Source organism: Grampus griseus (assembly GCF_964374135.1).
Source record: "Grampus griseus genome assembly, chromosome: 19".
NCBI lineage: Eukaryota > Metazoa > Chordata > Mammalia > Artiodactyla > Delphinidae > Grampus > Grampus griseus.
In genome coordinates this window covers 30,870,878-30,898,871 of record NC_139013.1, presented here as the reverse complement: position 1 = coordinate 30,898,871, position 27,994 = coordinate 30,870,878, and the positions used below count along the sequence as shown (strand labels likewise).

Here is a 27,994-nt window from a genome sequence, read left to right as displayed (position 1 = left end):
GAGATTTCTGGAAATGTGGAAATGGAAGACTATGGAAATTTTAAAACTTAAAACTTGATGGTTAGAAGCACCTCTGTGGTGCTATGTCTCTGCTGTGACCTAATTCATCTTTAAATTCTGAGGGGGGAGAGGGAAGGAGCCGAGACCTGTTTTATTTTGTACTCAGGCTGTGAGGGTCTAGAATCCTTTGCAGAACCTGAGCAGGCAAAAGGTCACTGACAGTGCACGTGCTTTATTTCAAACAATCTGGTGTCTTAGGCCCTGCTGAACTTCTGTACTTTGTTCTTGGAATTCTTGTTTTTACTTGGTTTCTAGAGATTCTCCCAAATAATTCAAGCTCCAACCAGAAACCTTGCCTTTTATGGTCATTTCTGAAATCCTAATTTGGCCACACACACGAGCCATCTCCTTTAGGCCAGGAAATGGACATCCTGTCCTGTACTCATGAAATCCATCCCATGGTGACCCATGCCCACGCTAAGCCGGAAGCAGCTTTCTTTCCTCACCAGAAGTAGCGCCCACAGTAAATCCTCCCAAACAATGTGGTCAGTGATCGGGACGTGTTTTTGTTCGATAAAGGAAGGAGGTATCTCGGACTGGGATGCCCAAACTTCGAGTGTGACACCCACTTCCCTGTTACCTTCTGATATCTGTTTCTTAAAAGTGCATGTTACATACATTTTTATAATCAAAGGGAATGAAAACTGATTTGGCTTTGAGGACCCCAAGTATCTCTTGAATGGGAGACACTGAGGGGTCTGGCCAGTCAAGACCGACCACTGGGGGCAACAGTGGGCCTGGTAGTTAAATTCAGGGTGCACTTCTATTTTTTTAAATAATTTTTAAAAATAGATTTATTTATTTTTATTTACTTATTTTTGGCTGCGTTGGGTCTTCGTTGCTGCTCACGGGCTTTCTCTTGTTGAGACGAGCAGGGGCTACTCTTCATTGCAGTGCACGTGCTTCTCATTGCGGTGGCTTCTCTTGTTGCGGAGCATGGGCTCTAGGCACGTGGGCTTCAGTAGTTGTGGCTCACGGGCTTAGCTGCTCTGCAGCATGTGGGATCTTCCCGGACCAAGGATCAAACCCATGTCCCCTGTATTGGCAGGCGAATTCTTAACCACTGCGCCACCAGGGAAGTCCATGCATGGTGCACTTCTATACTCAGCCCTAAACAGAGTTATCATATGACCCAGCAATTCCACTCCTAGGGTTATATCTAAAGGAATTGAAATCAGGAATTTAAACAAAAACTTGTTTATGAATATTCACAGTGGCAACATTGATAGTAGCCAAAACGTAGAAATAACTGCAATGTCCAAGAACTGATGAATGGATAAACAAAATGCGGTCTATCCATGCAATGGAATATTATTCAGCCATGGAATAATACTGGAAAGGAATGGAAAGGAATGAAGCCATGGAAAGGAATGAAGTACTGATACTTGCTATAACACGGATGAACATTGAAAACATTGTACTAAGTGAAAGAAGGCAGACCCAAAAGGCCACATATTGTATGGTTTTTATTCATATGAAATATCTAGAATAAGGAAATCCATAGAGACATAAAGCAGATTAGTGGTTGCCAGCAGTTAATGGAGGGTGATTGCTTAATGGGTCCATGATTTCCTTTCGGGATGATGGAAATTTTTTGGAGCTAGATAGTGGTGATGGTCGTACAACATTGTGAATGTGCTAATTGTCACTGAATTACACACTTTAAAATAGTTAATATGGTGAATTATATATATATATATATATACACACACATACACACATATATTTGGAGTAGACATTAATTCCTTTTATGTTTTAATTGAAGTATAGTTGATTTACAATGTATATATACCTTGATTTACAATGTATATATACCTTGATTTACAAGGTATATAGCAAAATGATTCAGTTATACCTACTATATAAATGTACATATATATGTGTATATATATATTCTTTTTTATCATTTAGTATGATAATCTCTAGGTCCATCCCATCTATGTTACTGCAAGTGGCATTACTTCATTCTATTTTATGGCTAAGTAATATTCCATTGTATATGTTTCTTTCTTTTTTTAGCCACACCGCACAGCTTGTAGGATCTTAGTTCTCCAACCAGGGATTAAACCCGGGTCCTCAGCAGTGACAGCAGAGTCCTAACCACTGGACCACCAGGGAATTCCCCCATTGTATATGTTTGCCACATCTTCTTTATCCATTCATCTGTCGACGGACATTTAGGTTGCTTCCATGTCTTGGCTATTGTAAATAGTGCTATTGATACTATGAGGTGAATTTTATATTATACAGTTGAAAAAAATCAGAAGTCCTACTTGGTTCCCTCTTTCCTGTTGAATGCTATCTCACAGCCTTTCCTCCAATGGAGGGAGGAGCCCAAATAAAATAACCGCCACTGGACAACAAAAATCCTTCCGATTACCGCAAAAAGGACGGGGTAGATGAATGGGTGGTGTCTGCTTGATTCAATAATCTCTCTCACAGAGCACATGCTTGGCTCTTCTCTAGGCTGCAGGCGCAGCCAGCTCCAGGTTTATGACTCTCCTGGCTGCTTGGGTTTGGTTCCAGGGAAAACACCACTCAGGTGAGCCCTGCCCTCCAGGCCTGCATCCTGGGCAGGATCATGGCTGAACTCTGAGGCCCAGGAAACCTCAAAAGCCCTCACTTCCCCATCACAGGTGCCAGTCCAGCCCTCTTCTAAATATCCTGATCGTAGTCCAGCATTTTACTTTAAAAAGAAAAGAAAAAACCCATATTTATTCATCTTAAGTTTTATAGTACCTTTTCATAAATACAGAATCTTTCCTGTACTCTAAGTAAAATTTTGACTGTGTGTTAGTTTCTTTCTTTTTTCTCTAGCAAAACCCCCAGCTTCCCCAAGCTGGTTTCAGACTAGACCTAGCACTTAGGCAAAGATGCATAAGACTACAGAGATAGCTATAGCAATATAGCAATATTCTTGTCAAAATGGTGGGACTGGGCTTCCCTGGTGGCGCAGTGGTTGAGAGTCCGCCTGCCGATGTGGGGGACGCGGTTTTGTGCCCCGGTCCAAGAAGATCCCGCATGCTGCGGAGCGGCTGGGCCTGTGGGCCATGGCTGCTGAGCCTGCGCGTCCGGAGCCTGTGCTCCGCAACGGGAGAGACCACAACAGTGAGAGGCCCACGTACTGCAAAAAAAAAAAAAAAAAAAAAAGTGGTGGGACTTGATACTTTCCTCCATGAATTTCCTTGCTCAGCCCTCCCATTCAACTCTGGATTTTTCCTTTCCCAGCCCATAACAAACATCTCCACTCATTCCCCTGCCCCAGGCCTACATTAATCACTCAGGTCAGCAAGATTTCACTTACGGGTCTGGTTCTTTGTAAACAAGCTCTGGCCCCCTCCCCCTGCACCTTGCCCTAATTCCCCAAACCTCCTTATGTTAACCAACCCTACCTTTCTCCAAGACAGGACCCTCGAACATCTCCCGTTGCAGGCAGCCCTGTCTCCCCCTCCTCCTCCCCATTGTTGCTTCTAGGCTGGTGTGCATCTTAGCAGCCACTTCTCACCGGAAGGCTTACCTGACTGCAAGTATAATCTCTTGACCTCTAGGGCTCTCTTCCAAGATCACAAGCTTCCCTCCCATCCCTTCCCCATCTTAATAATTCCAGCTTCCAGATCATACTCCCTTTCATTCAGTTCTACTTACATTTATCTCTTCTCTGCTCCCACTGCTCACTGGCATAATCCATTCTTTTGCCATTCTTTCGACAAACATTTATTGAGTGCCTACTCTGTGCTAAGCCCTGTGATGGGTGCTGGGTTGCAAAGATGAGTTGATGTGGTCACAATCAGGGCTGATATGCACTCACTCAGCCATTTCAGCAGTTAAGATATTGAAATACCACCATGCCAGCTGGTAAGCATGCCGTGAATACCCTCCAGCTGCCCCGGCCCTGAGACCACCAGGTCTTCCTACCATCCAGTAACTAAAAGTTTCATCCCAACTGCCACCTTCATAGAGCTCACAGTCAAATGATAGACACCCTAGATTTTGCTCAAAAATGTTTACCTCCTGGGACTTCCCTGGTGGCGCAGTGGTTAAGAATCCGCCTGCCAATGCAGGGGACACGGGTTGGAGCCCTGGTCTGGGAAAATCCCACATGCCGCGGAGCAACTAAGCCCATGCACCACAACTACTGAGCCTGTGCTGTAGAGCTTGCGGGGCACAACTACTGAACCCACGCGGCAACTACTGAAGCCCGTGCGCCTACAGCCCACGCTCCACAACAAGAGAAGCCACCACAATGAGAAGCCCGTGCACCGCAACGAAGAATAGCCCCCACTCGCCACAACTAGAGAAAGCCTGTGCACAGCAACGAAGACCCGATGCAGCCCAAAATTTAAAAAAATAAAATAAAATAAAGTTTACCTCCTGCAGAATCTCAAACTTTGAAATGCACACATACTGACCACAAATTACCCTGTATTCTTCTCTGTCTCCCTCTCTCCCATTCCCACTGAGCATACTTTTTGTCCTCCTGCTACCAGCCCCTCAAGTCTTCTCAACTCTTGCAGCTCACTTCCGGTGTCTCCATCCATCTTGGAGCTCGTGGTCAGCCATTTTCAGGTACTTTGGTCATTCTCCTTGAATTCCTCGTGCCTTGGCCTTCCATCCTTCTTGCTTGGCCAGCCCTATCACTGGGGAACGTGTCCCCTGCATTCTACACATTTGCTTTCTGACTTGGTACTCGGGAGACCTGCCAGAGAAAGGCACCAGGGCAGGTGTTCTGAGAATTTTGCACCCTTGGACTAGCAGAGATCAGCTATGCCTTCCCTGCTGCTTGGCAAAGTTTCCGCCACATTTTATTGATTCACCATTACTACCTCTTCATCAATTATTCTCTTCATTGCATCTTAAATCTTTCCCCTCAGACCTATACATACACCCATGTCTCTCTTTATCACTCCCACCTGTAACAGAGACATGGATTGCTCGATGAATACTCTCATGTTCCCCCCAGTTTTCCAGACGCTTGCAGGGAGGTGGTGCCATGTGACTTACTTGGCTAACGGACTTTGAGTGGAAGTAACAGGTCGCTTCTGAGCTGAAGCATTGGAAAGCCAGGGCATGACCCTCCTACTCTCTTTTCCGTTCCTCAGTGAGTTAGAAGCTACTGGCTGACGTGCTAGCCTCCCAAGATGGGAATAGTTTGGATCACTGAGTCCTGAGGTGGAGAAGAGGGCTTACCCAGCACAGGAATATTTGTAGGAGAGAAATCAATCTTTGTCATGTAAGCCACTAACATTTAGTGGGTAATTTATTACTGCAGCAGAGCATACCATGATCCTGACTGATACACCCCCTAAGATAACAACGCTTTCCCTGGAGTCTCCTTTCCTTTGGAGTCTCCTCCAAGTTTCCACCTTATTTTTTCTCCCCTTATTTTCCTTATTTTTCTCTCCATTGCTGGGTTACTGAAGCACAGGTCAACGTGCATGGCTGCTGCTTTCCTTTCCCCTCCAGTAATTATTCCTCAATCTCTGGTACCTGAACCACCACCTTACCAAATTATTCTCTGTAAGGCTCCCAGGGATTCCCAGAACTGCAGTTCAGCAGCGGCTTCACTTCTGCAGTCGGCTGCCATGAGGGTCGACGATTCTATGCTTTTTCGATCTCTTCTCTGGTACCTTCTAAGGCCCTTGGTTACCTGGGTTCTCCTCCTGCCTCACCAATGATCTTTTCTAGGCTGCTTTGCTGGCTGCCTATTCTTCCTCCTACCCCTAAATGTAGCCCTTGCCAAGGTCCAGCCTCCAGCCCTCTCCATTCTCTTTACTTTCTTTCTTGGTGATCTCACCCAAGGTATGACTTCGATTTCCTGTCTTTTAGTGTTGACTCCCAAATCTACGGATGGTCTCTGTTCTTACAGTGTCAGGCTAACAGTGGACACCCTGAGCTCTTCCTGAGCTCCGGGACCACAATTCTGACCACTGGGATGTCTTCATACTTAAAGTGTCCAAAACCAAACCCACCTACTTGCTCATTTTCTACAGCAGAAAGCCTGTTACCTCGCCCTCCATATTACATGGTTTGTTCATTCTTACAGCTGCCCAGGCTCAACTCCTGGGGCCCTGTTCCTCCCACACATACATCCAGGCAATTCCCAGTTCTGGAAGATACTATTCTTCCTCCTCTTTTCCCGGCTCTTCGCCACTCTTAGAGTGTTGAGACTTGCTGACTTGCCTTTGCAATTCTGCACAGCCTCCTCTCTGGGTGCCCTGCCTTTTCTCCTCCAGCCTCCTTCATCTCCTGTCTGGCCAAGCTTCCTCAGGCTCCCATTGCCCCTTCCCCTTCAGTGGCTCTCCAGCACCCCTGAGTCAGTCCTGAGCTCCTCAGCCTCTCAGTGGGGGCCTTGCACACTACAACCTTCTCAGTCTTATTCTCCCCGGGTATGCATCCCTCATACACCAGGAAGACTGGTTTATTTCTTGTTCTCCAAACACACCTAGTAAGTTGGTCCTTGCTCAAGGCATCCTGCCACTTGGGTTACCTTCTCCCAATCCCAGCTCCCATCTCTGTCTGTAGAATCCTATCAACTGTTCAAACCTATTTTAAATACCATTTTCTCTAGAGAGAGTTTCTTAATTCCCTTGACCTTAGTGTTTGCTCCCTCTTTTGCATCCTTAGAGTGTTTTATTTTGTAACTCTCCTATGAGAAAATGAAAACACTTGTCCTTTCTTGCCACCATCTTTTGTCCGTATGATGTTCTGCTGTTCGGCCTCCCAGCCAGGTGGTTCTTCTTAACGCTCTACCACATGGTATTTTTAGAAATTGAGTTTGTTGTGGCTCCCTTTCAGGAAGCGGCGCTCATGTCATGCTTGTGTTTTTAGTCATAAGGTTGACCCTCACTTCAAGTGGCCAATTAATAATGAAGCCGGTGGCTGGGCTTTCCGGGGCCCCGTTTCTGTAAACACTTTTGAAGTGGGCGGTATGTATTTTCTGATATCCTGAGCTATACACATCTACAAGTGAAACCTGACTGTTTTGCATGTGCTTGGGGGCCTCCCAGCCAGGTGGTTCTTCTGGAACGTTCCAGCTATTCTCTTCCCTGTGAAACCCACCTCTCCCTCCTAGCCACACGAGAGGCTAGGCAGGTGTGTAAAAGGGAATTCAGTCCAAATGGGGCTCTCCATGCTCTAATGAGACCTGGGAGGTGGAACTCAGAGAGCCTATCTGGTGGAAAACAGGCGCTGCTGTACTTACGTCAAAGCCATGACAAGTCTGGGCAGGAACAGAAAGAGGATGTGAAATCTGGAGGCTGAAATGCCAAGGGGAAAATCAGGAGCTATCTGAGCTGTGGATCCTGGGGGAGATAAATGAGGAATTCCTTCTGCAGTGGCCGTTGTGGCTGCTGGTGGGGGCTGGGTCCCAGCTCTGATGACCCAGCTCTCTGTGGCTTTCCATGCACAGTGCAAGGGTAGACTACTCACTGATGTGGAGTATCTACTCGTCCAAAAGCAGAGAAAGACACACACACACTGTAGACCAAAATCTCGTACCCTCTCAGGGCCCAATATGCCCAACAATGACTTGGAGGGCCTTCAGAGCCTCTGAGCACACAGTAGGGCAGCAGGAAGTGGTGGGCCAAGCTGGGGGGACTGAAGAATGTGTCCTCCCCCTGACCCCTCCCCTCACTTCCACAACTTTGATCAATCACGCGTGGGCCAAACCACAGTCAGCAGCAGGCCAGCTGGCTGGTGACACATGCTTTGGTCCAATTCTCTCATTTCACAGACCGAAGCTCAGAGAGGTTAAGGGGGCATAGCTGAGGTCACAGCCAGTTTTGGGGGGAGACAGAAACTCAAGTCCAGGTTCCTTGGTGGCCACGCTGTGGCTCTTTCCACTCAATCTCTCTGCCCCTCGGTTTGAGGCAAGATTGAAAATTCTGGGAGACTTTTTAAAAGACTAAAGGGACTTCCCTGGTGGTCCAGTGATTAAGGCTCTGTGCTCCCACTGCAGCGGTCACGGGTTCGATCCCTGGTTGGGAAACTAAGATCTTGCATGCCGCGCGGCACGGCCACCAAAGAAAAAAAGACTGAAGAAAACAGGTTCCCTGTGTGTCTGCAAAGACATGTAAGAGAAGCAAAGGGAAAACAAGTGGCTCCTGTAAATGTCCATGTGGAAATCTGGCAATATGACCTGTAGAACCAGTGGAAGCTCAGCACAAAGTTCAATCCAGGGTTGAAAAAACAACACAGTTTTTTCATAACACTCAGCCTAGTTGAAACACAGTGCGTTCCAAAACAAATGAATTCTGTTGACTGAATAAATGTATTTTTATTCATTTCATTGTTTTTCACCTTACTGTTAACTCAAGGCTTTAAAAAAATTTTTTTTAATTAATTAATTAAATTTATTTTTGGCTGCGTTGGCTCTTTGTTGCTGTGTGCAGGCTTTCTCTAGTTGCGGTAAGCGGGGCTGCTCTTCATTGTGGTGCATGGGCTTCTCATTGCCGTAGCTTCTCTTGTTGCGGAGCACGGGCTCTAGGCACGCGGGCTTCAGTAGTTGTGACACATGGACTCAGTAGTTGTGGCTCACAGGCTCTAGAGCGCAGGCTCAGTAGTTGTGGCACAGGGGCTTAGTTGCTCTGCGGCATGTGGGATCTTCCCGGACCAGGGCTCGAACCCATGTCCCCTGCATTGGCAGGCGGATTCTTAACCACTGCGCCACCAGGGAAGTCCAAGGCTTTTTAAAAATTATTTATTTATTTATTTTTGGCTGCATTGGGTCTTTGTTGCTGTGTGTGCGCTTTTCTCTAATTGTGGAGAGTGGGGGGTTACTCTTCACTGTGGTGCATGGGCTTCTCATTGCGGTGGCTTCTCTTGTTGCGGAGCACGGGCTCTAGGCGCATGGGCTTCAGTAGTTGTGGCACGCAGGCTCAGTAGTTGTAGCTCACAAGCTTAGTTGCTCCGCGGCGTGTGGGATCTTCCTAGACCAGGCATCGAACCCGTGTCCCCTGCATGGGCAGGCGGATTCTTAACCACTGCACCACCAGGGAAGTCCCCAAAGCCTTTGTTTTAAACAAAGCTATTATCATTGTTCAAAATTTGGTTTTCAACATGGTGAATTTTTTTTTTTTAATTCCCAAAGGCAAAGCATTCTCTGTTCTTGGATCAGTGACTCCCTGAGGTCAGAAGAGGGAGCACCTGTTTGCCAGGAAATGGTTTTCCATGCGGCTCTAGAAAGGCAAGCATTCCCTGATGGAGCCTTTGCCTTATCTGGAGTTAGAGTTGGTCCAGGTCCACTGAACGGCTCAGAGGCAGCCCCCTCTCCGTCCTTCAGGAGCTCAGCCAGGCGCTCTGGCTCCCTCAGCAAAGGCCTGATGTAGTAACAGGACAGTGGGGCTTATCACAGCCTGGGAACCCAGGGCCTTGGTCTCTGTAGTGGGACGAACACTAAAGTCCTTTAAGTCCCAACCCCGAGAAAGAGACTTTCGCCTTCATGACTAAGTGGGTGCTTCAGTGCACTTGGAGGGGGTCAACCAGACCCAAAGATGCCTGGTTCCTTGGCCACCCCAGTGCAATTGGAAGAAGGCTCAGCCAGTGGAATCCCCCAACAGCTCACCTTTATGCTGCTTGGGTACGTCTGAGCTGAAATGCCCTTTCAGAGAGCCTCACGCACCAGCATTGGACATATCTTAATGTACATTCTGCTCCTGCATCCCAGGTGGTGGTGCAAACACTCTGGGGGGTTCCATCCACAGTAACCTGAACACACTTACCTGAGCAAGGTTCGTCTCCCCCAGGTTCTCTCTCTTCTCTGAGCCCCATCTTACGTTCCCCGCACTGCAGCCCCTCTGCTACTTACTCTGTTTCCATCTCTTACTGGTGGTTCCTCCTCCCTGTCCTTCCTCCCAGCCTTGGGCTGGGTTTGGACCTTTCTGATTCTTTGCCCAACGTTGCCATCTTTACACCCACCTCTCTGCTTCCGCATTCCTGACCCACCAAACCTGCACCCCCAACCAAACCTGAAATTGAACACTCCTGCATGAGACTCCCTAAACCATGCCCCTCCTTTGAAGCTCTTTCCTGACACACCCACCACCCATACCCCTCCTCCTGGTGTTTTTGTTGGTTCCCTTTCCTTCCCTGTGGGATGAGCTGGGGAAAATGGCAGTGATGCCCACCATGGCCTTTCTCCAACTAGATGAACTCCCTGTTGTATAGAAAAACACAGGGCACAGAGGAAAGTCTAAGCTGTATTTTTCAAATCATGAGTCAGCACCCATTAGTGGATCCCAAACTCATTTTAGTGGATTGCAACCAACATTAAAAGGAGAACAAGAAGTAGAAAGAATAGAAAATACCAAAGTGCATCACTCATAGTAAGGACAAGGATTGTTCTGTGACACTTCAGTTTCACTCTGTTTGTTCCAAACCTCAATGTAAAATAGATTTCTTACTGTGGGTTGCAGTCTGAAAATGTTTGAAAGTCCCGGTCTACCAAAGAACCAACCGAAACATGAAGACATGCTATTGAAAGCAAAGGAAGTGAGAGGAGGTTAAATAAATTTGCATTGCTATGGAGGCTCAACGAGCCCCTGTATTCCCCCTGTAAGGGCTGTAGGTGGGGTGCCCACTCTCCTGATATTGGAGGGGGGAGGCGTGTTTAGGGGGTGCTCCCAGGAAAGGTCTGTAGAAACGGCCCAAATTCACACTCAGCACTCTGACTAAAATTTGTATACAAATCAAAGATTGAAATCTTAATTTGTTGTAATCAAGAGCAAAAGAAAACTTAAAAGGAATATGAATCCACCAGAGAGTTTTCCAGACAGCTCCACCTGCTACTTCTCCAGCCCAGAAAAACAAAGCCCAGAGGACTTGTCTGATGGGAGTGGGGTCCAGATGAAATTTGGAAATCTACCAGCTTCTTCCATGAGATCATCAGATGCTACCTCTTCAAGTGTGCTGGGGCATGTGTCCTGTCCCCGTGGACAGGCGGGCACCCCCTGCATCCCGGCTTTGGGCAGGCGCAGACAAGCCCAGGGTTACTGGCAGTAAAAGGTGAGCACGTTTTCCTGGTTTCCTCGGATCAGGACGACCGGAGGTCTGAGGTCCTGGGACAGCGTCTCCAGCCAGGCCATGTACAGCGAGCTCGGGCACTTCCCCTTCCTCCCTATGGGCAAGGTGCTGTGAGGCAGGAAGAAGCAGCAGATGGGGAATTACCAAGGGGCCTTCCCCACACGGCCCAGTTCCTGGTTTGCTTTCTGAACAGCGTCTCTGTGTATTGGCCCCTTCAGAGCTCTTTCTTCCCAGCCACCCTAAGAAGGACCTGCTGCTCTCCTTGAAAGCATCACCTGAAACGTACCTTCAGCCGCAAAGCATTTCTTTTCTTTTTTTTTTTTGGCCGCGCCCCACAGTTTGTAGGATCTTAGTTCCACGACCAGATATCGAACCTGAGCCCCGGCAGTGAAAGCGCTGAGTCCTAACCACTGGACCGCCAGGGAACTCCCACAACGCATTTCTAAACAAAGCCATGGCCTGCAAGGTCCCCATGATCTGGTCCCCACCAGCCTCCACAACCTCACCTCCCACCACCCGCAGCCTCGCTTACACCGCTACAGTCACAGAAGCTTCCTTTCCACTCCTGAAAAAAATGGCAAGCTTGCTCCTGCCCCAGGGCCTTGGCATGTGATGTTCTTTCCACCCAGAAGGCAGTGGTCCCAGCTCTTCACCGGGTTGGCTCCTTCGATTCCCTCAGGTCTTGGCTCAAGGGCACCTCCTTCTCTGATCACCCTCTTCGATAACATCTTCCCATCTCTCTTCATCATGTCACCCTGTTTCATTATCTTCATAGCACTTCACACTCTCAAATCCTATTTTTATTTATTTGTGTGTTGTCTGTCTCCCCCCACTAGATGTATGTTCGCTCACGAGCAGGCTGGGTCTGTCTTATCCGCCTGTGCCTAGAACACAGTCTGACACAGTGAGGCTGTATGCCACTCATCCGACCACTCAGGTCATGCCAGCCTCGCCTCTCCAGCTACACACCTGCCTGTGGCCACAACAAAGTGATATGTTCACGTGTTTCAGCTGAGCGGCCTGGTCCTGCTCCCTGCCCTGTAGGTAAGGCCCTGGGAGCAGGACTCCGTTGTCGCCTGGGGAGGGCCCCTTGTCCGAACTGCAATGCTGTGCAAATAACAACATGCCCTGGGAATGCTCTTCAGCCACATTTTCACGGCTATGTTGGGAAGTGACTTTTCTACCACACTGAGATTCCAAAGACACGTGGTGATGCCTGCAGCCGTCCTGCTCTTGGCTCTTGGAGGTGGCAGCATCTCAGCTGCCAGCTGGCGCTACGTGAAGCTGGGGCACCAGCACCTTACGTGGGACTGCATTTTGTTTTCCCAGAGTACATCCACAGGTACTATTTCATCTGAACCTCAGAACCACCCTGGGGAACAGCTGAGGGAACTGGGCAGCCAGGAGGGTGCTGTGCGACACTGGGCTTCAGAGCCTGGCTCTGGGGTCAGAGAAGCTGTAGGAGTCATGGCTTTGCCACTCCCTCAGCCACGTGGCTTTGACAAATGGCTCACTGGCCCTGAGCCTCTGTTTTCTCTTCCCCGAAGTGAGAACACACATGCCTCCTTCATGGACGCTTGTAAGCTCTAATGAAAACCCAACTTAGGAAGGGTGCTGCACAACAACGCTCGCACAGAGTAAGCACTTCACGGTGTCAGCAGTCCTGTCACCACGTATTACTATTTACCAGCTCGAGATGACCAGCCAGTGAGTGGCAGAGCTGGGACTTGACCTGAGGTCCTGGGATCTTTCCATCCCAGCGGCCCCTGCTCACTGCAACTCCCACCTCCACTGAGAAGGTAAATTGAGGTCCTTAAACAGCTGTCCCTTATTTAAAATTCCATCCTCAAAGCTTCACTTGCCACAAACACTATTCTCCCTTAAAAAGCAAGGTCCCCAGGATTGGGGAACCCGGTGGGAACAAGGACATTCCATTAAGCCAGTGTCACTTTAGTTCGTAGACTGTGTTTATGTTTGTCTGGTGCCTTTCCAGGGAAAAGGGAAGTGGAAATATGGAAAGCAAACTTTCCTGATTTAACAGTTACGCTAAAGGCTGGAAATGCCCTCCCGGAACTTCTACATCATTTTCCGGGACTGAATTCAAAAACTTCAAAGGCCACGAGGGGACTGGTGGCTGCGTTATCCAGGGCAGGGGACTCCCATAGCTCCTGCTGTGGCCTTTCCCTCCCGGAGCGGACCCTGTGCACCTGTCCATGCTACTGATTCCCTCGGCAATCTCCCCCAGTGCCAGCCAATGACACGCTCTATTTATGTTCACAGGATGTGTGTGCTGTAAGCGACTAATCTTTAGAAATAAAGCTACTCCAGAACAAAGGAGCTTATTGTTCAGAACTGCAGCTCTTAGCCACAAAGAAAGGCAGCCTTGGATCAAACCTAGATGCGGAAATATAACCGTGCTTCAGAATCAGCATCTCAGGCTTCAAAACCCAGTTGCCACTTGACAGCTGTGAGATCCCGGCAGGTGCTGAATTTCTCTGAGGCTCAGTTTCCTCATCTCCTAAGTGTGTGCGCTGCGGAGGGGATGGGGGTAAAATAGAACCACTTCATAGAGTTTTGAAAATTAATAAGGCCCAGTGGGTTGGGATTTGGGGATTAGCAGATACAAACTATTATATGTAGAATGGATAAACAACAAGGTCCTACTGTACATAGCACAGGGAGCTATATTCAATATCCTGTGATAGGAACTTCCCTGGCGGTCCAGTGGTTAAGGCTTTGCCTTCCAGTGCAGGGGGTGTGGGTTCGATCTTTGGCTGGGGAGCTAAGATCCCACACGTCTCGTGGCCAAAAAGCAAAACATAAAACAGAAGCAATACTGTAACAAATTCAATAAAGACTTTAAAAATGGTCCACATCAAAAAAAAAAAACTTAAAATAAAAGCCTATGATAAACCATAATGGAAAAGAATATGAAAAAGAATGTATATATATATGTATAACGTAATCACTTTGCTGTAGAGCAGAAATTAACACAACATTGTAAATCAACTATACTTCAAAATAAATGTTTAAAAATAAAAAAATAAAATTAATAAGGCCGAATGCCTTGAGTGTCATAGAGGCCCAACCGATAAAGTGCAATGTCGATCACTATTATTTTGACTACTACTATTTGGCTTTGAGGAGGGAGCCTTTATAGAAGACAGAGGGGTCTAGACACAAAAGTTATGCCAGAAGTAGGCTGTTACTGTGGTCAAAGTTTGCTGGGCTGGTTACAAGGCTGCTTTATCAGCAGCGCAGGTTAAGTTGAGCTCAAATGTGGGCCGTTAATCAGATAAACCGCTGATTAGCAGACGGCAAACGAGCCAGTTCTGCCTCAAAGCTGCTCTAGAAAAGAGTCCAAGTGCGCTGACGTGCTGGAAAATGTGATTTTTGTCATTTCATGGAGGCTTGGGAGGGTTTTTCATCCTTAGAATTTCTGGGAAATGCAGGCTCCTGGGCCCCACCCCAGGCCCTGATCTGGAAGGAATTGAGGAATTTGCCGTTTTCCACGGTCTCCCGGTGCTTCTGATGAAGGTGACCCTCAGAGTGAATTTTACGGGCACGTCTCCGGGCTGGAGACTGAGCAGCGCAGCTGCTGCGCCCTCCCAGTGGATCTGGCTTGACAACCAGGGCCCCTTTGGGCAACAGCTGCGGCTGCCGCCATTGCGGGGGGACGCTGTGTGCAGGCCTCTTCTCTAAGGTGACTGGACTCCTGATTATTTGTATCAGCCAATCCCACAAAGACTGGTGGGTGGGGGATTGGTTTTCCCTATGAGATCCAGGGCGTGGAGGAGTGGGAAGGGAGAGGTGACAGCAGGTAGTCACCTCCTTGGATGAAATTCCTCATCTTACTGCTTGAGAGATGGACTCATTTTAGCGTCGAATAAACTTAGAATCATAGCATGTTAGCGTGAAAAAGAATCTTGGAAATAATTTAGTTTAACTCTTCTCTATAATCAGGGAAACTGAGTCTCAGAGAAGGAGGGTTACCTGCCCAAGGCCACACAGCGTGCTGGCCGATGGCAGAGACAAAACGCAAATCTGTTTTGGAGGTGGCACTCAGGAAGAGGTGGTTTGGCACACCCACACCCCCTGGCTGGCACACAACAGGTACCACACCCAGGGAAAGTCGGGGAGCCATCCCAGGATGAAGCCATTGCCACCGTCTTGCCGTCTGACCCAGTCAACGGCCAGGCTAACCTGGCCCTAGAAACATTTTCTGCAAGATGTTAGCCAGAGGCTTGGAGATAAACCCACTTTCCTTATACCACAGTCCCCACATCAAAGGCAACACGAAGCACTTTCTTTGTACAAAAAATGATCTTCCTAAAAGCTCCAGGAAGCATGGCTTCATAGAGCCATCTTCGTGGGCAGCCACCTGTGCATTCACAAAATCCCCCACTGAGAAGGGTCCCAGGCTGGGCTTCATGCTCTGCTGTCACTATCTTGACATTCTTAATCACTTTTGAACAAGGGGCCCCACCTTTTCATTGCACGCGGGGCCCTAGAAATCGCATGCTCCATCTTGATTTCTGGGTACGAACAAACAGGTTCCACAGGCTTCCCTGCTGTCCTGCGGAATCCGGAATCCGCAAGTGGCTCACCCCAGGAAATGTCAGGTACTCCGCTTGGCAAATGCCGACATCGCCTCTTGAGCTGGGCCTTTCCCAGCCATGGTCTGTCACCCTGAGACTCCCTGTGCCACTGTTACCTTCCCCTCATCTTCCACTCAGCCTCAGCCAATACCTGCCTTAGCGAGGCAGCTCCTAACCAGACACAAGCAGCAGCAACGGAAGCTCGAGGAGCTGACAGGCACGGAGACTGGAACAGCCAGGGCTGGGGCGGGGTTCTGCTTCCACTGCCTAGACCTGGCACCAACATCAATTGGGGGTGGCCGGTGGCCAAGGAGGGCTGGGTGGTTCCCAAACAACTAGGAATCGATTTTCTTCTGGAATGAGCTGGGTCCCCTTTGTCAAGCCAAGTTTGGCAGGAAAAAGCAGTGGATAAGGGAAAAGCGGTGGTGAGGGGAGCCGGTGAGACCCGGGACACTGGGGCCCCAAGACCTCTGCCAGCTGGCGCTCAGGCGAGGGGCATGGGGCAGATGCAGGCCCGGCCACGTGCTGAGAACCCACCCGGGCTGTGTTTACAGGAGCTTGGGGCCCTGCATCCTCACAGGGGAAGGCTTGGGTCCTCAGCCAGTGGCCACCCCTGCAGAGCTGACACCTTTGGGCTCGGCGACAGACTTCTCCATCTGCAGGGCGCTACTTACATGATGACCAGAGCAGCATCCCGGGAGTAATCCAGCAGAATCTCGTTCAGCCTCACCTGCCGAAGGGACTGGGCGAGGGAAAGCCATGTGGTCACTTCCCATGTCTGGTGAGTGGTCCCGGCCAAGCCCAGTGGCCTCTTTGAACACCTCAAACCAGGTGTGTGAATTGTTGCCTCTAAATTATTATAGACTCTCCCACCTCCAAGAAGGTAAGTGAATGCCAAGCTCACCTCCTGGAGAAGCCCCCTGGGTGTTTCCTTCCTGACTTTATCACCCTGACCAGCAGGATCATGGCAGGGAAGAACCCCTCACATGGCTGGGAAAGCTGGGTTCAAATCTCAGCCCTGAGGGTTCCTGGCAGAGAGCCTGAGCAGGTAACTCACCTCCCTGAGCGTCACTGTCCACAGCTATGCAATGGGTACAACAGTGCCCTCTCCCGGGGAATTTGGGGAGGCCTGAGGGAGATAATCTATGCAAAAGCTCCAGGCTGAGGGGAAGCACTTGATCAGGCGGACTTGGAGCAGGGGTGGAGCTGCTCTACCTCTCCCGGAACAGAGTAGCCAAGAGCCTTCTGTGGACACGATGCTTTACTCAGTGTTTTCCAAGGAGCTGGGCAGCTGTGGGAGGGTCTGGGGTCTCAGGGCTGCTGGGTCAGGGAATTCCCCAAAGCTGGGGTGGGCGCTGGGTTGTGTGGGGCTCCCTCCCACACCAAGGCCTGTCTCCAAATTGTTCAGAAACGACTGACACTCAGGGTCTCATAGTGGACGGCCACCCCACGTGAGAGAATGGAAAACCGAGGGGAAGTGAGTTCACATAAACGTCCCAAGGTCGGCATTTGGGTGGAATCATTCTTCGCTGTGGACCCGTCCGGTGGGGTGGAGGATGTGTAGCAGCATCCAGGCCTCTACTCGCTAAATGACAGTAGCAATCCCGTCCCCCCCACCACCGGAGGTGACAGCCAAAAATGTCTCCAGAAGTCACCAGGTGTCACACTGCCCCTCAGAACCACTGACGCAGAGCACACGGGGAGCAGAACCGTGGTCCCCAGGCCCCCAACTGCTCACTCCACCTGAAAATGGCCTTGGCAGCCGCCACTCTCCTTTAGGCCCTATCAGCGTCCTGCAGATGCTGCCTGGGAAGCGGGGCGGGGTCTACAGCTAAGGGGAGAAGATCAGCCAGCTTTGTTGGCCCACAGGACAAATTGTGCCTTGACCTTCACCACCTGCCTTATGCATCCCTTCCTGCACACATGGAGGAACAGGGGAGGGGAGGGAGAAGGACTCCGGGCAGTCCATTGCCACGGCCAGGGGGCGGTGACTCAAAATGGGCAGGGGGACCAGGCTCCCACGCCAAGGAGGCTCCGAGATCAACCACTGGGTCACCCGTCAGCCCGAGCATGTATGGCTTGAGGACACCTCAGAGGCTTGGGGCAGGGAGAGTAGAATCGAGGGTTGGGGAGGGGGTTAAGGAAGCCCAGGACAGATGGGGCACAGGTGCTGATGCTGGGGAGCCCCTGGACCCCCACCCCACACCAGCAAGGCCCATCTCTCTCCTGCACCTTGATTCTATTCTTGTTAATCTCCTCATCCGAGATCTTCCAGGGGCAGTCTCGCCTCATCTCGGTGACCGTGGCCTCGTCTTTGAAACCATCATTCAGGCGGAAGGGCGCAATCATGTCCTCAAACCGCTTGGTGCTGGGGACAGACAGAGCAAGTGAGACCGGGTGAGATGCCCGTTTCCAGGGGAATCAGGTCCTCAGAGGGAGATGGAAGTGGGTGCCACGGGGACATACATTTCAGGCTAAAACCCATTCTGACATTGCCTCTTACATCAAAGCAGCCTCTGTGTTGAATTCAGCACTGACGGGTGGGTCTGACTTTCAACAGAACTTCCACAAGTCGTCCACGAAGACCAACCTGTGATCCACCTCCATCCACCTGTCCATCCCCCAGGTATTTACTGAGCACTATTCTGTGCCAGGCTCTGTGCTACACAACAGTGAACAAACCAGACAACATACCCCACCCTCACAGAGCTCACGGTCTGCTGGGCAACAAATAAGCAAATAAATACAGATTGGAAGTATTATGAAGGCACAAACTGAGTACTGGGATGGGGACTAATTGGGCAGGAAGACCTCCCTGGACCCAAGGATGCCCGTCCTTCTGAAATCAGCTATGCACAGGGCAGGGGGTGCTGGAGCAAACAGAACTGAAGGTGCAAAGGCCCTGAGGCAGAAGCATGCTTGGGCTGTTTGAGGAGCAGCGAAGGAGCCCATGAGTCCGGAGTAAGGCAAGTGCAGGGGAGAATGGGATGCCAACCAGTGTAAGTCAGGTAAAGTCAGGTAAAGGAGGAGCCCAAACATGCTTGGGCTGTTTGAGGAGCAGCAAAGGAGCCCATGAGTCCGGAGCAAGGCAAGTGCGGGGGAGAATGGGATGCCAACCAGTGTAAGTCAGGTAAAGGAGAAAGAGCCAGCAAAGGATACTGAAAGGAGGAGCACAGAGGTAGGTGGGAACCAGGAGAGGGTGGTGTCTTAGAAGCCAAAAGAAGGACTGTTTCAGGAAGGATCACTGTGTCAAATGCCACTGAGAGGCAGAGAAAGATGAGGACAGCAGTGGGCTCTGCGGATCTGGTGGTGCGGAGGTCACGGCCGAGGCTGGAGAGAATGATTTCAGCGGAGCAGTGGGAGGGCAGCCAGACTGGAGTGAGCTGGAGAATGAGGGATGGGGAGGAAGCGGCCACAAAGAGTGTAGCATCACTTTGGAGAAGGTTGGCTGTGCAAGGGAGGAGAGAAATGGTCCAGGAGGTGGAGGCAGATGTAGGGGCAAAGGGGGGCTTAAATATAATATGTGCTGGATGGGGTCTGCACGCTGGCTTGCGCTATCCTCTGCACTGAGGAAGGTCTTCCCCCATCTCTGTTCACGGCCTTTCTCAAGGCTCTGCTCATCCACCAGCAGAGACGACCCTATATCCTGCTGTGCATTCTGGTCCCTGTCTGCAGCATTCTGATGGCTCTTGATAACCTCCCTACACCTAAGCCGGGGTAAACCCTGCAGGACAGGGCTGCAATTCACTCATCTCTGCCCCTGCAGCTCAAGCACAGCCCTGAGAGAATGGGAGAGTCAGTATATCCGTCACTATTAAATAGTTCCTTTCTTCTCTTCTTGATTTCCTTCCCTCTCCAGGTAAACAAGGGCTAAAGAGGTCAGGACAGACCTTACTTTATTGAGAAGATAGAGTCCTGGAAAACCTCACATAGACAGATTGAGATAAAGCAATCCTATTGTAAATGTCTTCTTTTAAGAATATAAAATTGAACCATTAGGAGAGTAAATCATCCCTTCTGGCCCCACAATTGAGCCCTGATACAAATTCACACAGGAGTTTGCTTAAAGTCCGCCAACTTGCCATTGCATGGGCAGGCAGGGGGAGTGGTCCCTCAGACCATTCGACATCTTCCCCCCTCCAAGTGCCAGTAGGTTAACATAACATCAGGGGCCGCAGCTGCCATGTTTCTGCCTCAGGGCCTTTGCACCTTCCGTTCTGTTTGCTCCAGCATCCCTCAGCCCCGTGGAGGGGACGTGCCTCTGACATGGCCCCTGCAGAAGGAGCTACCCTTTAGCTGTGTATTTCGGGGCATATGATTCTGCCATTCCTGGCCACAGCCAACTGGACCAAAGGTAGCCAAGAAATAGGCCTTCCAGTGGACTTTACCTTAGCTTGGCAGGAAGGGATGAGCTGGGCCAGTCACAGTCCCTTTTTTAGGCACTTAAATTAAGCAATGCCCAGAGAAGGAAGGAGGCAGCTTGTAGCGGACTGGGACTGCAGGGAAAGTTCGAGACGCAGAAAGAACTCGGAAGCTACAAGCAGGCAGAAGCCACAAATCTGAAGAAAACCAGTGGAGGTAAAATCAGCCTTTTGTGAATAGCAAGCAGTCTGGGTTCCTGAAGTGTGAAGCTGGAGACTCCCTCAGCCCCCAGGTCTGTGGGGTAGGTGGGGGGGTCCCTGGCAGATGAAACACCGGCTTCTGCTCGAGGGGCAGGTTAGCCATGATTTGTACCAGTAAGAGCTTCAAAAACACTTGGTGTGTGATAAAGCGTAAATGTGAACACTCTTTGGCCTCCCGCCCAGGTGTGTTTCTGGCAAAGACCACAGCTCTGATATGCAAAGGACCAGCCGGCAGGGGGAAGAAACACAAACAGAAATTAACAGCTGCACACTCGACCCTTCCTCTTTCTTTCCATGAGCCCAGTCTAGGTGGGGGCAGGAAGGACCATGTCCTTGCCCTTGGCTCACCCGAGAGAAAGGGCCGACCCTTCTGCCTGGAACCCCCAGCACAGAAAACTCACTGCTCAGCCTGCGGCTTCTGGTTGATGTCGGGAAGGATGTGAACTTCGTGGAATCCTAGCCGGAACTTGCTCAGCAGAGAAATGATCCTGGGAGATGGAGATTTTTTTTTTTTAATATATTCATTCATTCAATGAATTTTTATTGAGCTCCTGTGGAGGATATAGCAGCAAGCAAAACAAACCCTGCCCTCGGGGAGTTTACACTCTAACCTGGGAGGAGGGCAGACAATAAATAAATATTGATAAAGCAGGTCAGGTGATGATGAGTGACATGGGAAGGGAGTTGTCCTAAGTATCTGGTGGCCACCTCTGGACTAGGGCGCCTCACATTTTAATGTCGGAGCACCTGCTGGGGATTGTGTTACAGTGCAGATTCTGATCCAGCTGGTCTGGGCTGGGACCTGGGATTCTGCATTTCTCACCAGCTCCCAGGTTATGTGAGGCCTGCTGGTTCACCGGCCACACTTTGAGAAGGAAGGGTCTAAGGGATGGGAGGCGAACTGCAGGAAACTCCTCAGGTGGCTGAGGAAACAGATAACACACATGAACTAAGTACAGAACCAGGAGCAGCAAGCCAGATGGCCCTGACTTTGCATCCACAGGGAGGAGACGCCAACTGTGGTTTGCGGCAGTCAGGGAAGGCTTCACAGAGGAGTTGGTGATCTGGTTGGATGGTGAATGGTGGGTAAGACCTATAGGCCAAAGAGGGTGTCCGCACTGGAATCACTCAAGGAGCCTTCCAGACAGTACACGTGCCTCGGCCCTAGCCCCCCCATTGCATCAGAATCCCGGGGCAGGACACAGCGTTGGTGATGCCCCAGGACGAGGTGGTGGGGAGTGAGCACCCCAGGAGGGGAGTCCAAATGACCAAAGACATGGGGGTGCAGGGGATGGTGTGGAGCACGTTAGGGGACAAAAAGGAGATAAGCCCGAAGGAGCAGGCTGGGGCCCATCTGTCAAGCCACTGCTGGTCCCTGAACTTGGGAGTGAACTTAGGAACGCAGAGCTGTGGGCAAACATCTTGGTGTGCGGTGCTGGTTGGCAGGCCTGGGCAGGGCCTGGGTGGAGGCAGTCATGAGGAAGGCAGAGGACGTGGCCTGGTCAAGAGTCAGCTGGGGGGCAGAGATTTCACACCCTTTGCTTGAAAGACATCCTGTGACCCCACAGTGCTGCAGCCTTGAACTAAACTAAACCTGCTGAACCCAGCTTTCAGTTGGAGCTGGAACAGGAAGCCGAGAGGGCAAAGCAGCCTTCGAGGTGCGTTTACCTTTTGGAGAGCACAGGGAAGCTGATGCTGCGTCTCCCAGGCAGTGCTCTCCTCTGCATTGCTGAGAAGGGCCCTCCGGTAGAGAAGTTCTCAGTGGGGGATGAGGACAACGAGATGGGATTGCTGGTCACCCTTAACTCACGCAGTGGGTGATTCAGAAGGGGTCGTGGGGATGTGGTCCTGGCATAGGACTAAAGTGGCACAAGCCACGGGGTCCTGACCCTGGGGCGTCATGGCGGGCACTAAAGGCTGGGCAGGGTTTTCTCTCTGGTTAATTAACTACATGATTGGAGGCAAGCCACCCACCCCGTCCTTCCCAGCCCGGCTGCACCTTCCAGCAGTCCTCCATCCTACGACCTTAGACCTCACTTGACCTTGCTCTAAAGAAGCAGGTGCCCAAATCTAGGCACATATGTGCCACCTGCCCAATTCCTGCCACCTCTACACCTATGTACCTGCCTACTATTTACTTCCTTCTCAGCTTAAGTCAACTCACATTCTTACTTAGACACATCCTGAAAGGAAATTGTCATCACAATTTAAACGGAAAACCAGCATCTCTTGCCAGAAAGATATGACCAATAAAGCCAGTAAACCAATGTCACTAAATTCTGGTGGATCTCATTTCCTGCCAAGCACTCCAGCCAGGCCTGCTTCCTCTTGTTTAGACAGAGAATCAGCCACAGAATTGGAGAATTAAGTCACTTCTCACCAAGAGATTCTTCAGGATTTTCCGCCCCTTATCCTGGCCACTGAAGTCACCTCTGGTCTCACCACGGGCAGCAACCCAAGCTTGGGGGGACTTTGCCCTGAAAGATTCTAAGCTCCGCCTCATTTCTGAGGAGGAGGGGCCTTCTCCATCCTTCATTTCACACAAATCTCCTTGAGGTTTGTGGGTTTAAAATTTAACAGCTCTCCCTGTCATGGCCGGGACTAGGGCATGTGCATCTTACTAAAGGGGGACAGGACACCAAAACCACCTCTGAAATGGAGAGAAACCTGCTCCTGCCCAGAGCTTCCTCACCACGGCTGTGACCTGAGAGGGGCAAGCCCCCGGGGGCAGTGGAGTGGGGGAGGCAGGCTGGGGCAGTGTTGGGGTGACACCTACCGCTCCCGCGCGACCCACACAGTGCCCCCCACTTACGCCTTTCTCTCCTGGTCCAGCCTGTTGATCTGGCCCCCCACGAACACGCGGGTCCTGCATTTATTCCATCTCTTCTTGCGGCCGAGGAGATAGGGGATGAGGAGGGTGAGGCCTGGCAAAGAGGGTCTCATGAGTCAAGAGGAAAATGCTCTCAGGATCCAGCCCTCTCTGAGTTCCTGCCCCGCTCTGCCACTAGCAAACCGCTTCCCCTCTCTGGACCTCAGTGTACCCACCTCTGTAATGAGTGTGTCAGACTAAACCAGGGGTGAAACGCGGGGCTCTGTGGGCTGGGGTTTATGTGGCCTGCACGATGCTTTTAAACAAGTGAGCTGGCATTTAACAATTGGGATATTTCACACGTAAATCTAGATCGCTGTCACTTATCACTGTGTAATCCACAAATGACCTCACTACTCTGTGCCTCAGTTTCCTTATTTGTAAACGGGGTTAATAATCGTTCCTACCTGGGGATTGCATTAGGTTAACCCATGCAAGCACTTAGTGTCAAGCATACAGTAAGTGCTCATTCAATACTATCTATCACATCCTATATACAATAGGATATATCTTACTGGAACAGAACATTTTCTCTGTATCTAGGACTCAATCAGGGTGGGAACAATAAAGCTGAGAATGATATGCTTTAAGAAAAATGGGAGAGAGTGTTTTTCTTTGGGAAGTGAAGGATATCCCTACAGCTTTCCTGTGCACCAGGCCATCTCTCCCATTTATGTCATGTGCCTGTGACCCCAAGGGCCTGTCCAGTCTGAAGGTTCCACCTCATGTTGACCTCAGCTGCTCCCCTAAGTCTCTCATTTTATAGTTGAAAAGCATGGGGCCAAGAGAGGGGCCCAGCCAGGCTCCTGTGAGCCCAGGGGCCCCTATTTCCCTTTGCTGGGTTCCAAGGTCCCACCAGAAGCCTTGTCGAGAGTGACCAGGAGGGGCATGCTGAGAGAGTAAGTTATAGAGGGGAGACGGCTGGGGGGGATCCGGCATCCTGGGGGCACTGACCTCCATCGTCGAATAGCCAGTAGATGTCAATGGTCTTCTTTCCCTGCTCCGACTGGAAGATGGTGCTGGCCTGCTCTTCCTGCACCAGGCCCTCGGGGTCCACTGCAGGAGCAGAGGGGCAGGTCACATGGGAGCAGAGCCCATCCAAATACCCGAGTGTGTCTGAAAACAGAGCGAGCTGCCCTGGGAGGTGGGCTTGCCGTCACTGGGGCTGTGCACGTGGTGGCCGGAAGCCCCTGCTGCAGGCATGCACTGGGGGACTGGCCCGGAGCACCGCCAATGGGCCCTCCTGATGCCGAGACTCAAGGAGCAGGGACCCGGGATGGGCAGGGCTGGGATGCGCCCCTCCCCTGCTCCCAGCTTCTCTCTCCTGGGATTCTGGTTGGCACTGGGGGGTTGGGGTCATTCTCTTAACAACTCCACTGTGCCCCTCACAGATGCGCACAGGATGCCCCCAGCTCCTGCACTGCAGGTTCCCCTGCCTGCCAGAGAATCGCTGCCCCTCCAGGTTGGAGCCTGGCCAGGGGGCCCTCGGAGGGGTTGGGACTTGGGCTCCAGAGCTCACTGGGTGGGGGTCCCATGATGCCTGGACACTGAATTCTCCAGCAGGGCTGGCAGTCTTTATCCTGCTCCCCGCCCCACTCCCCGACTCCCTGTTGCTTAATCCCAGGGGTCTCAGGCACCACTGTCACGAGCAAAAACCTCCTGCCCTTGCCCAAGTTCCCCGGTGGCCCGTCACTAGCTGCTCCCAGGGTGAGAGCGCCCTGAGCCTCTGAGTGGGTGGGACTGACCCGTGCCGGAGACAGACGGCCTGGCTCCACTGGCTCTGGCTTCCTTGCCATCCTCTGCTGGGTCAAACACGGGGTTAACTGCAAAAAAGGGGGAGCTCTGTTCCCAGGCTCTCCTGCTTGGGGCTCTTCCGGGCTCCCCCTTACCCTGGGAAGAAGGTCCTGACTCTCAGCTTCCACAGATCTGGCCTCTGCCTCCTTTCATGCTTCGGCCCCACCCGGCCTCCTTCTGCTGCTCAGACAGGCTACGCTCCTTCCCACCAGGCCTCAGTGGTGGGTGGCGTGGTGAGTGGTCCCTGGGCCGGGAGCCCTCTTTCCCCAGCCCTCCCCTTCTAGCCATAAGCCCTCTCCTCAGAGAGGCCCTCCTGCCCGCATGCCCTGTGTTGGCCTCCTCAGGACACCTCCTCAAGACACCTCCTCAGGACGCTGTCGCTGCCTGAAGTGAGTCCAGTGTCCGTGTGTTTCCCGCCTGAATGTCAGCTCCTCAAGGGCAGACTTTGTTTTGCTCCCTGCTGCACGCCCAGCGCCTAGAGCAGCCTCGGTCAGGAGTGTGGCCACTGCTCTGTAAATTCTGGTTGCATAAATATTCAGTGAACTACTGCTGGGTGCCAGGCATGCCCTCGGTGACCTGGATGAACAAGACTCAGGCCAGCCTGCGGCGTCCACACCTCCCGGTTCCCTCAGCACTGCCTCCCCGTTTGTCTTCATATGCGTTCTTTCTTTCACACCTCTAAAAATTACTCATTCAGATCTGCCTGTTTACATGTGACTTTACATGTAACACACATCCCTACTCAGTGCCCCAATCCTGGTTTTGGAGACCAAAACACCCAGTTTTCATGGCCTTTCTGGGTCTGTTTTCATACTCTGTTGTCTTTACGTGACCCTCTCTCACCCCTCTTTTCCTTTTTCCTGGCTATTAAATCCTCTTTATCCCACTGGTTACAAAAGTTCTTATCATGATTCGGGGACCTCTGAGGTCCAGTTCTGGTTCTGGCCCCAGCAGGAAGTAAGACCCTGAGCTCGTCACATCCCCTTTCTGGACCTCGGTTTCTCCATTTAGAAACCTGATGATCTACATCAAAAGCGGACTTTCTAGGAGTCTGTGACCTTTTATTTACTAATTTCCCCCTGTCTTCCCTGTACCACTTTAAAAAAATGTGTTCTAGAACTTCCTGATATCCTGCTCTGATTTTGATGGGGTGTCAAGAAGGTGGGGTGTGTACTCACTGTGCGCCTGCATCACCTTCGAGATGTTGAGCCCCTCACGCATCCTCATGACACACACGCTGTAGTTGAAATCAAAAGCGTCGCTGGAAAGAGAGGAGGTGGGGTCAGCCTCCCCTTGGCCCCAGCCTCCAGCAGGCCAGGTGTCTAGAGCTGACCCTGCCTCCCCTCATACCCTTCCTCCTCTCTGGGCCTCAGTCTCCCCATCTGTATAATGTGCAGGCAGGACTGGAAAGGCCCCCAGGACCTCTCTAGCTCTACCGTCTGTGGCACTATGGATCCTACAGACCCTGTACTTGGGGAAAACTGAGTCAGGCCAGTCTTAGGGCCAGGCCCTGTCCTCCTGATACATGCAGCTACTCCTCACAACTCTGCCAGCAGAGGTGGGGATGGGAATTACTCTCTCCATTTGACAGATGCAAAACCTGAGTTTTAGGGAGTAACTTGCCCATGACACACACTAAGGAAGTGGCCAACTGGGATTAGAATTAAATAGCTGAGGCTGGAAACCCTGAGGACAGGTATGCACACAAGAATGGCCTCGCTCATGAAGACATCAACAGGTTGTCTATATAAATGTCTACAAGGCTCCTACCCCACAAGTATATTTACTGCCTGGTTGACACAGTGCCCAAGAGCCCACCACTAGGGCTAATCTAATAGGCTAAGCACTGCCCTCTCTGGACTCCTTTAACTACACATCACTGGGACAGGGGCCTTTCAGGCCCCAGCAATTTGGAGTTTCGGCGTGTTGAAGCTGGGGGTTCCTGAAAAGCAGGTATACACCGCCTCCTATTGTAATTTTGTTAGAGGCAGTGAGATGCACTGCTCAGAGTCATATAGCTGGTTCACAGCAGACCTGGAAGCAGGGCCCAGGTCCCCAACACTCAGCCTCGCGTTCTTTAAATGCTCCTGCACACTGCCTCTCTGTACCACGTCAATGCAGAAAACAACTCAGGTAGGCATTTTCTGGACCTTGCACAGCAAGAGCTGAAGGAGAAAGAGTTTGGAGTTAACCCTAAAATCCCTAGGGAGTTTATCCCCCTGGTCCCATCTCCCAAGCTTGTTGCCTCCTCGGAGGCCTGGTTTCAGAGGTACCACCTCACAGCTTGAGAGCTGGCCATCTGCAGGTCTTCTGAAGCCTCCAGGTGGACACAAGATTTTCACCTAAAAACCCACATTTTCATCTTCTCTGAAAAACTAGATCTAGCAACACCGGGCCCACATTTCTGCCTGGGCACGATTAGCTGGAGCCAAATAGCAGCTGTTCTCTCCAGTTTGCCACAATCCCCACTGTTCCCTAATGCCCATTCTGGGCCCACTTCACTGTGTTACCTGCCTGTTTCTGCTGATCTTGGTGTCTATGACTCACAGGTCAGAGTGGGGAACCCTCAGACTGTCTTTTTCTTCCTCAGCTTCAAACCAGTGGACTCAGCTTCTTATAGCACCCACTGTTTCCCCCTCTACTTCCCAAGGCCCAGGAAACTCCAAAGGCCCAAATTGAGACACCACAGGCTCTGCCTCCCTCATGCCCTCACTCACTGCAGGATGCCGATGTAGTCTTCCACTGTGGCCGGGTGAGCCGACTGCCAGTTCTTCTTGAACCCGACCACCAGAATGTTGGGTTTCATCCTCCCGAGACCTGCAGCCTGCCGTGGGTGGGGGGGGAGGGGATGAGGTGAGGAACCAGGCCACAGGCCCCACGGGGCTCTGTTCTGTGACTAGGGTGGGGCTCCATCTCAGCCCCAGCTGTCCTCTCTGCCATGTCATGGGGGCTTAGGAAACACATCTGCCAGTTCAGGGTCCTGTCTGCCTGGACACACCCACGAGAAAGGTGAAGCTACAGCCAGAGTTATT

At 51.0% G+C, this 27,994-nt stretch overlaps 1 protein-coding gene across 6 annotated transcripts in view; it reads right to left on the bottom strand.

The window, feature by feature from the left end:
* Positions 1-11,045: 11,045 nt before the first annotated feature.
* The window catches only part of SLC12A3 (solute carrier family 12 member 3), a gene marked incomplete at both ends in the record, with an annotated part of 36,191 nt that continues 19,242 nt past the window's right edge, over positions 11,046-27,994 (bottom strand). For 2 of the 6 annotated variants that reach the window (XM_082677770.1, XM_082677771.1), the window contains 9 exons: positions 11,046-11,187; positions 16,352-16,419; positions 17,910-18,045; positions 20,701-20,787; positions 23,112-23,223; positions 24,123-24,224; positions 24,914-24,991; positions 26,141-26,223; positions 27,680-27,786. In XM_082677770.1, the coding sequence (XP_082533896.1) occupies positions 11,046-11,187; positions 16,352-16,419; positions 17,910-18,045; positions 20,701-20,787; positions 23,112-23,223; positions 24,123-24,224; positions 24,914-24,991; positions 26,141-26,223; positions 27,680-27,786 (915 nt within the window). The remainder of the gene's footprint in view (positions 11,188-16,351; positions 16,420-17,909; positions 18,046-20,700; positions 20,788-23,111; positions 23,224-24,122; positions 24,225-24,913; positions 24,992-26,140; positions 26,224-27,679; positions 27,787-27,994) is intronic. The other 4 variants (XM_082677772.1, XM_082677773.1, XM_082677774.1 and 1 more) reach the window with 2 other exon arrangements.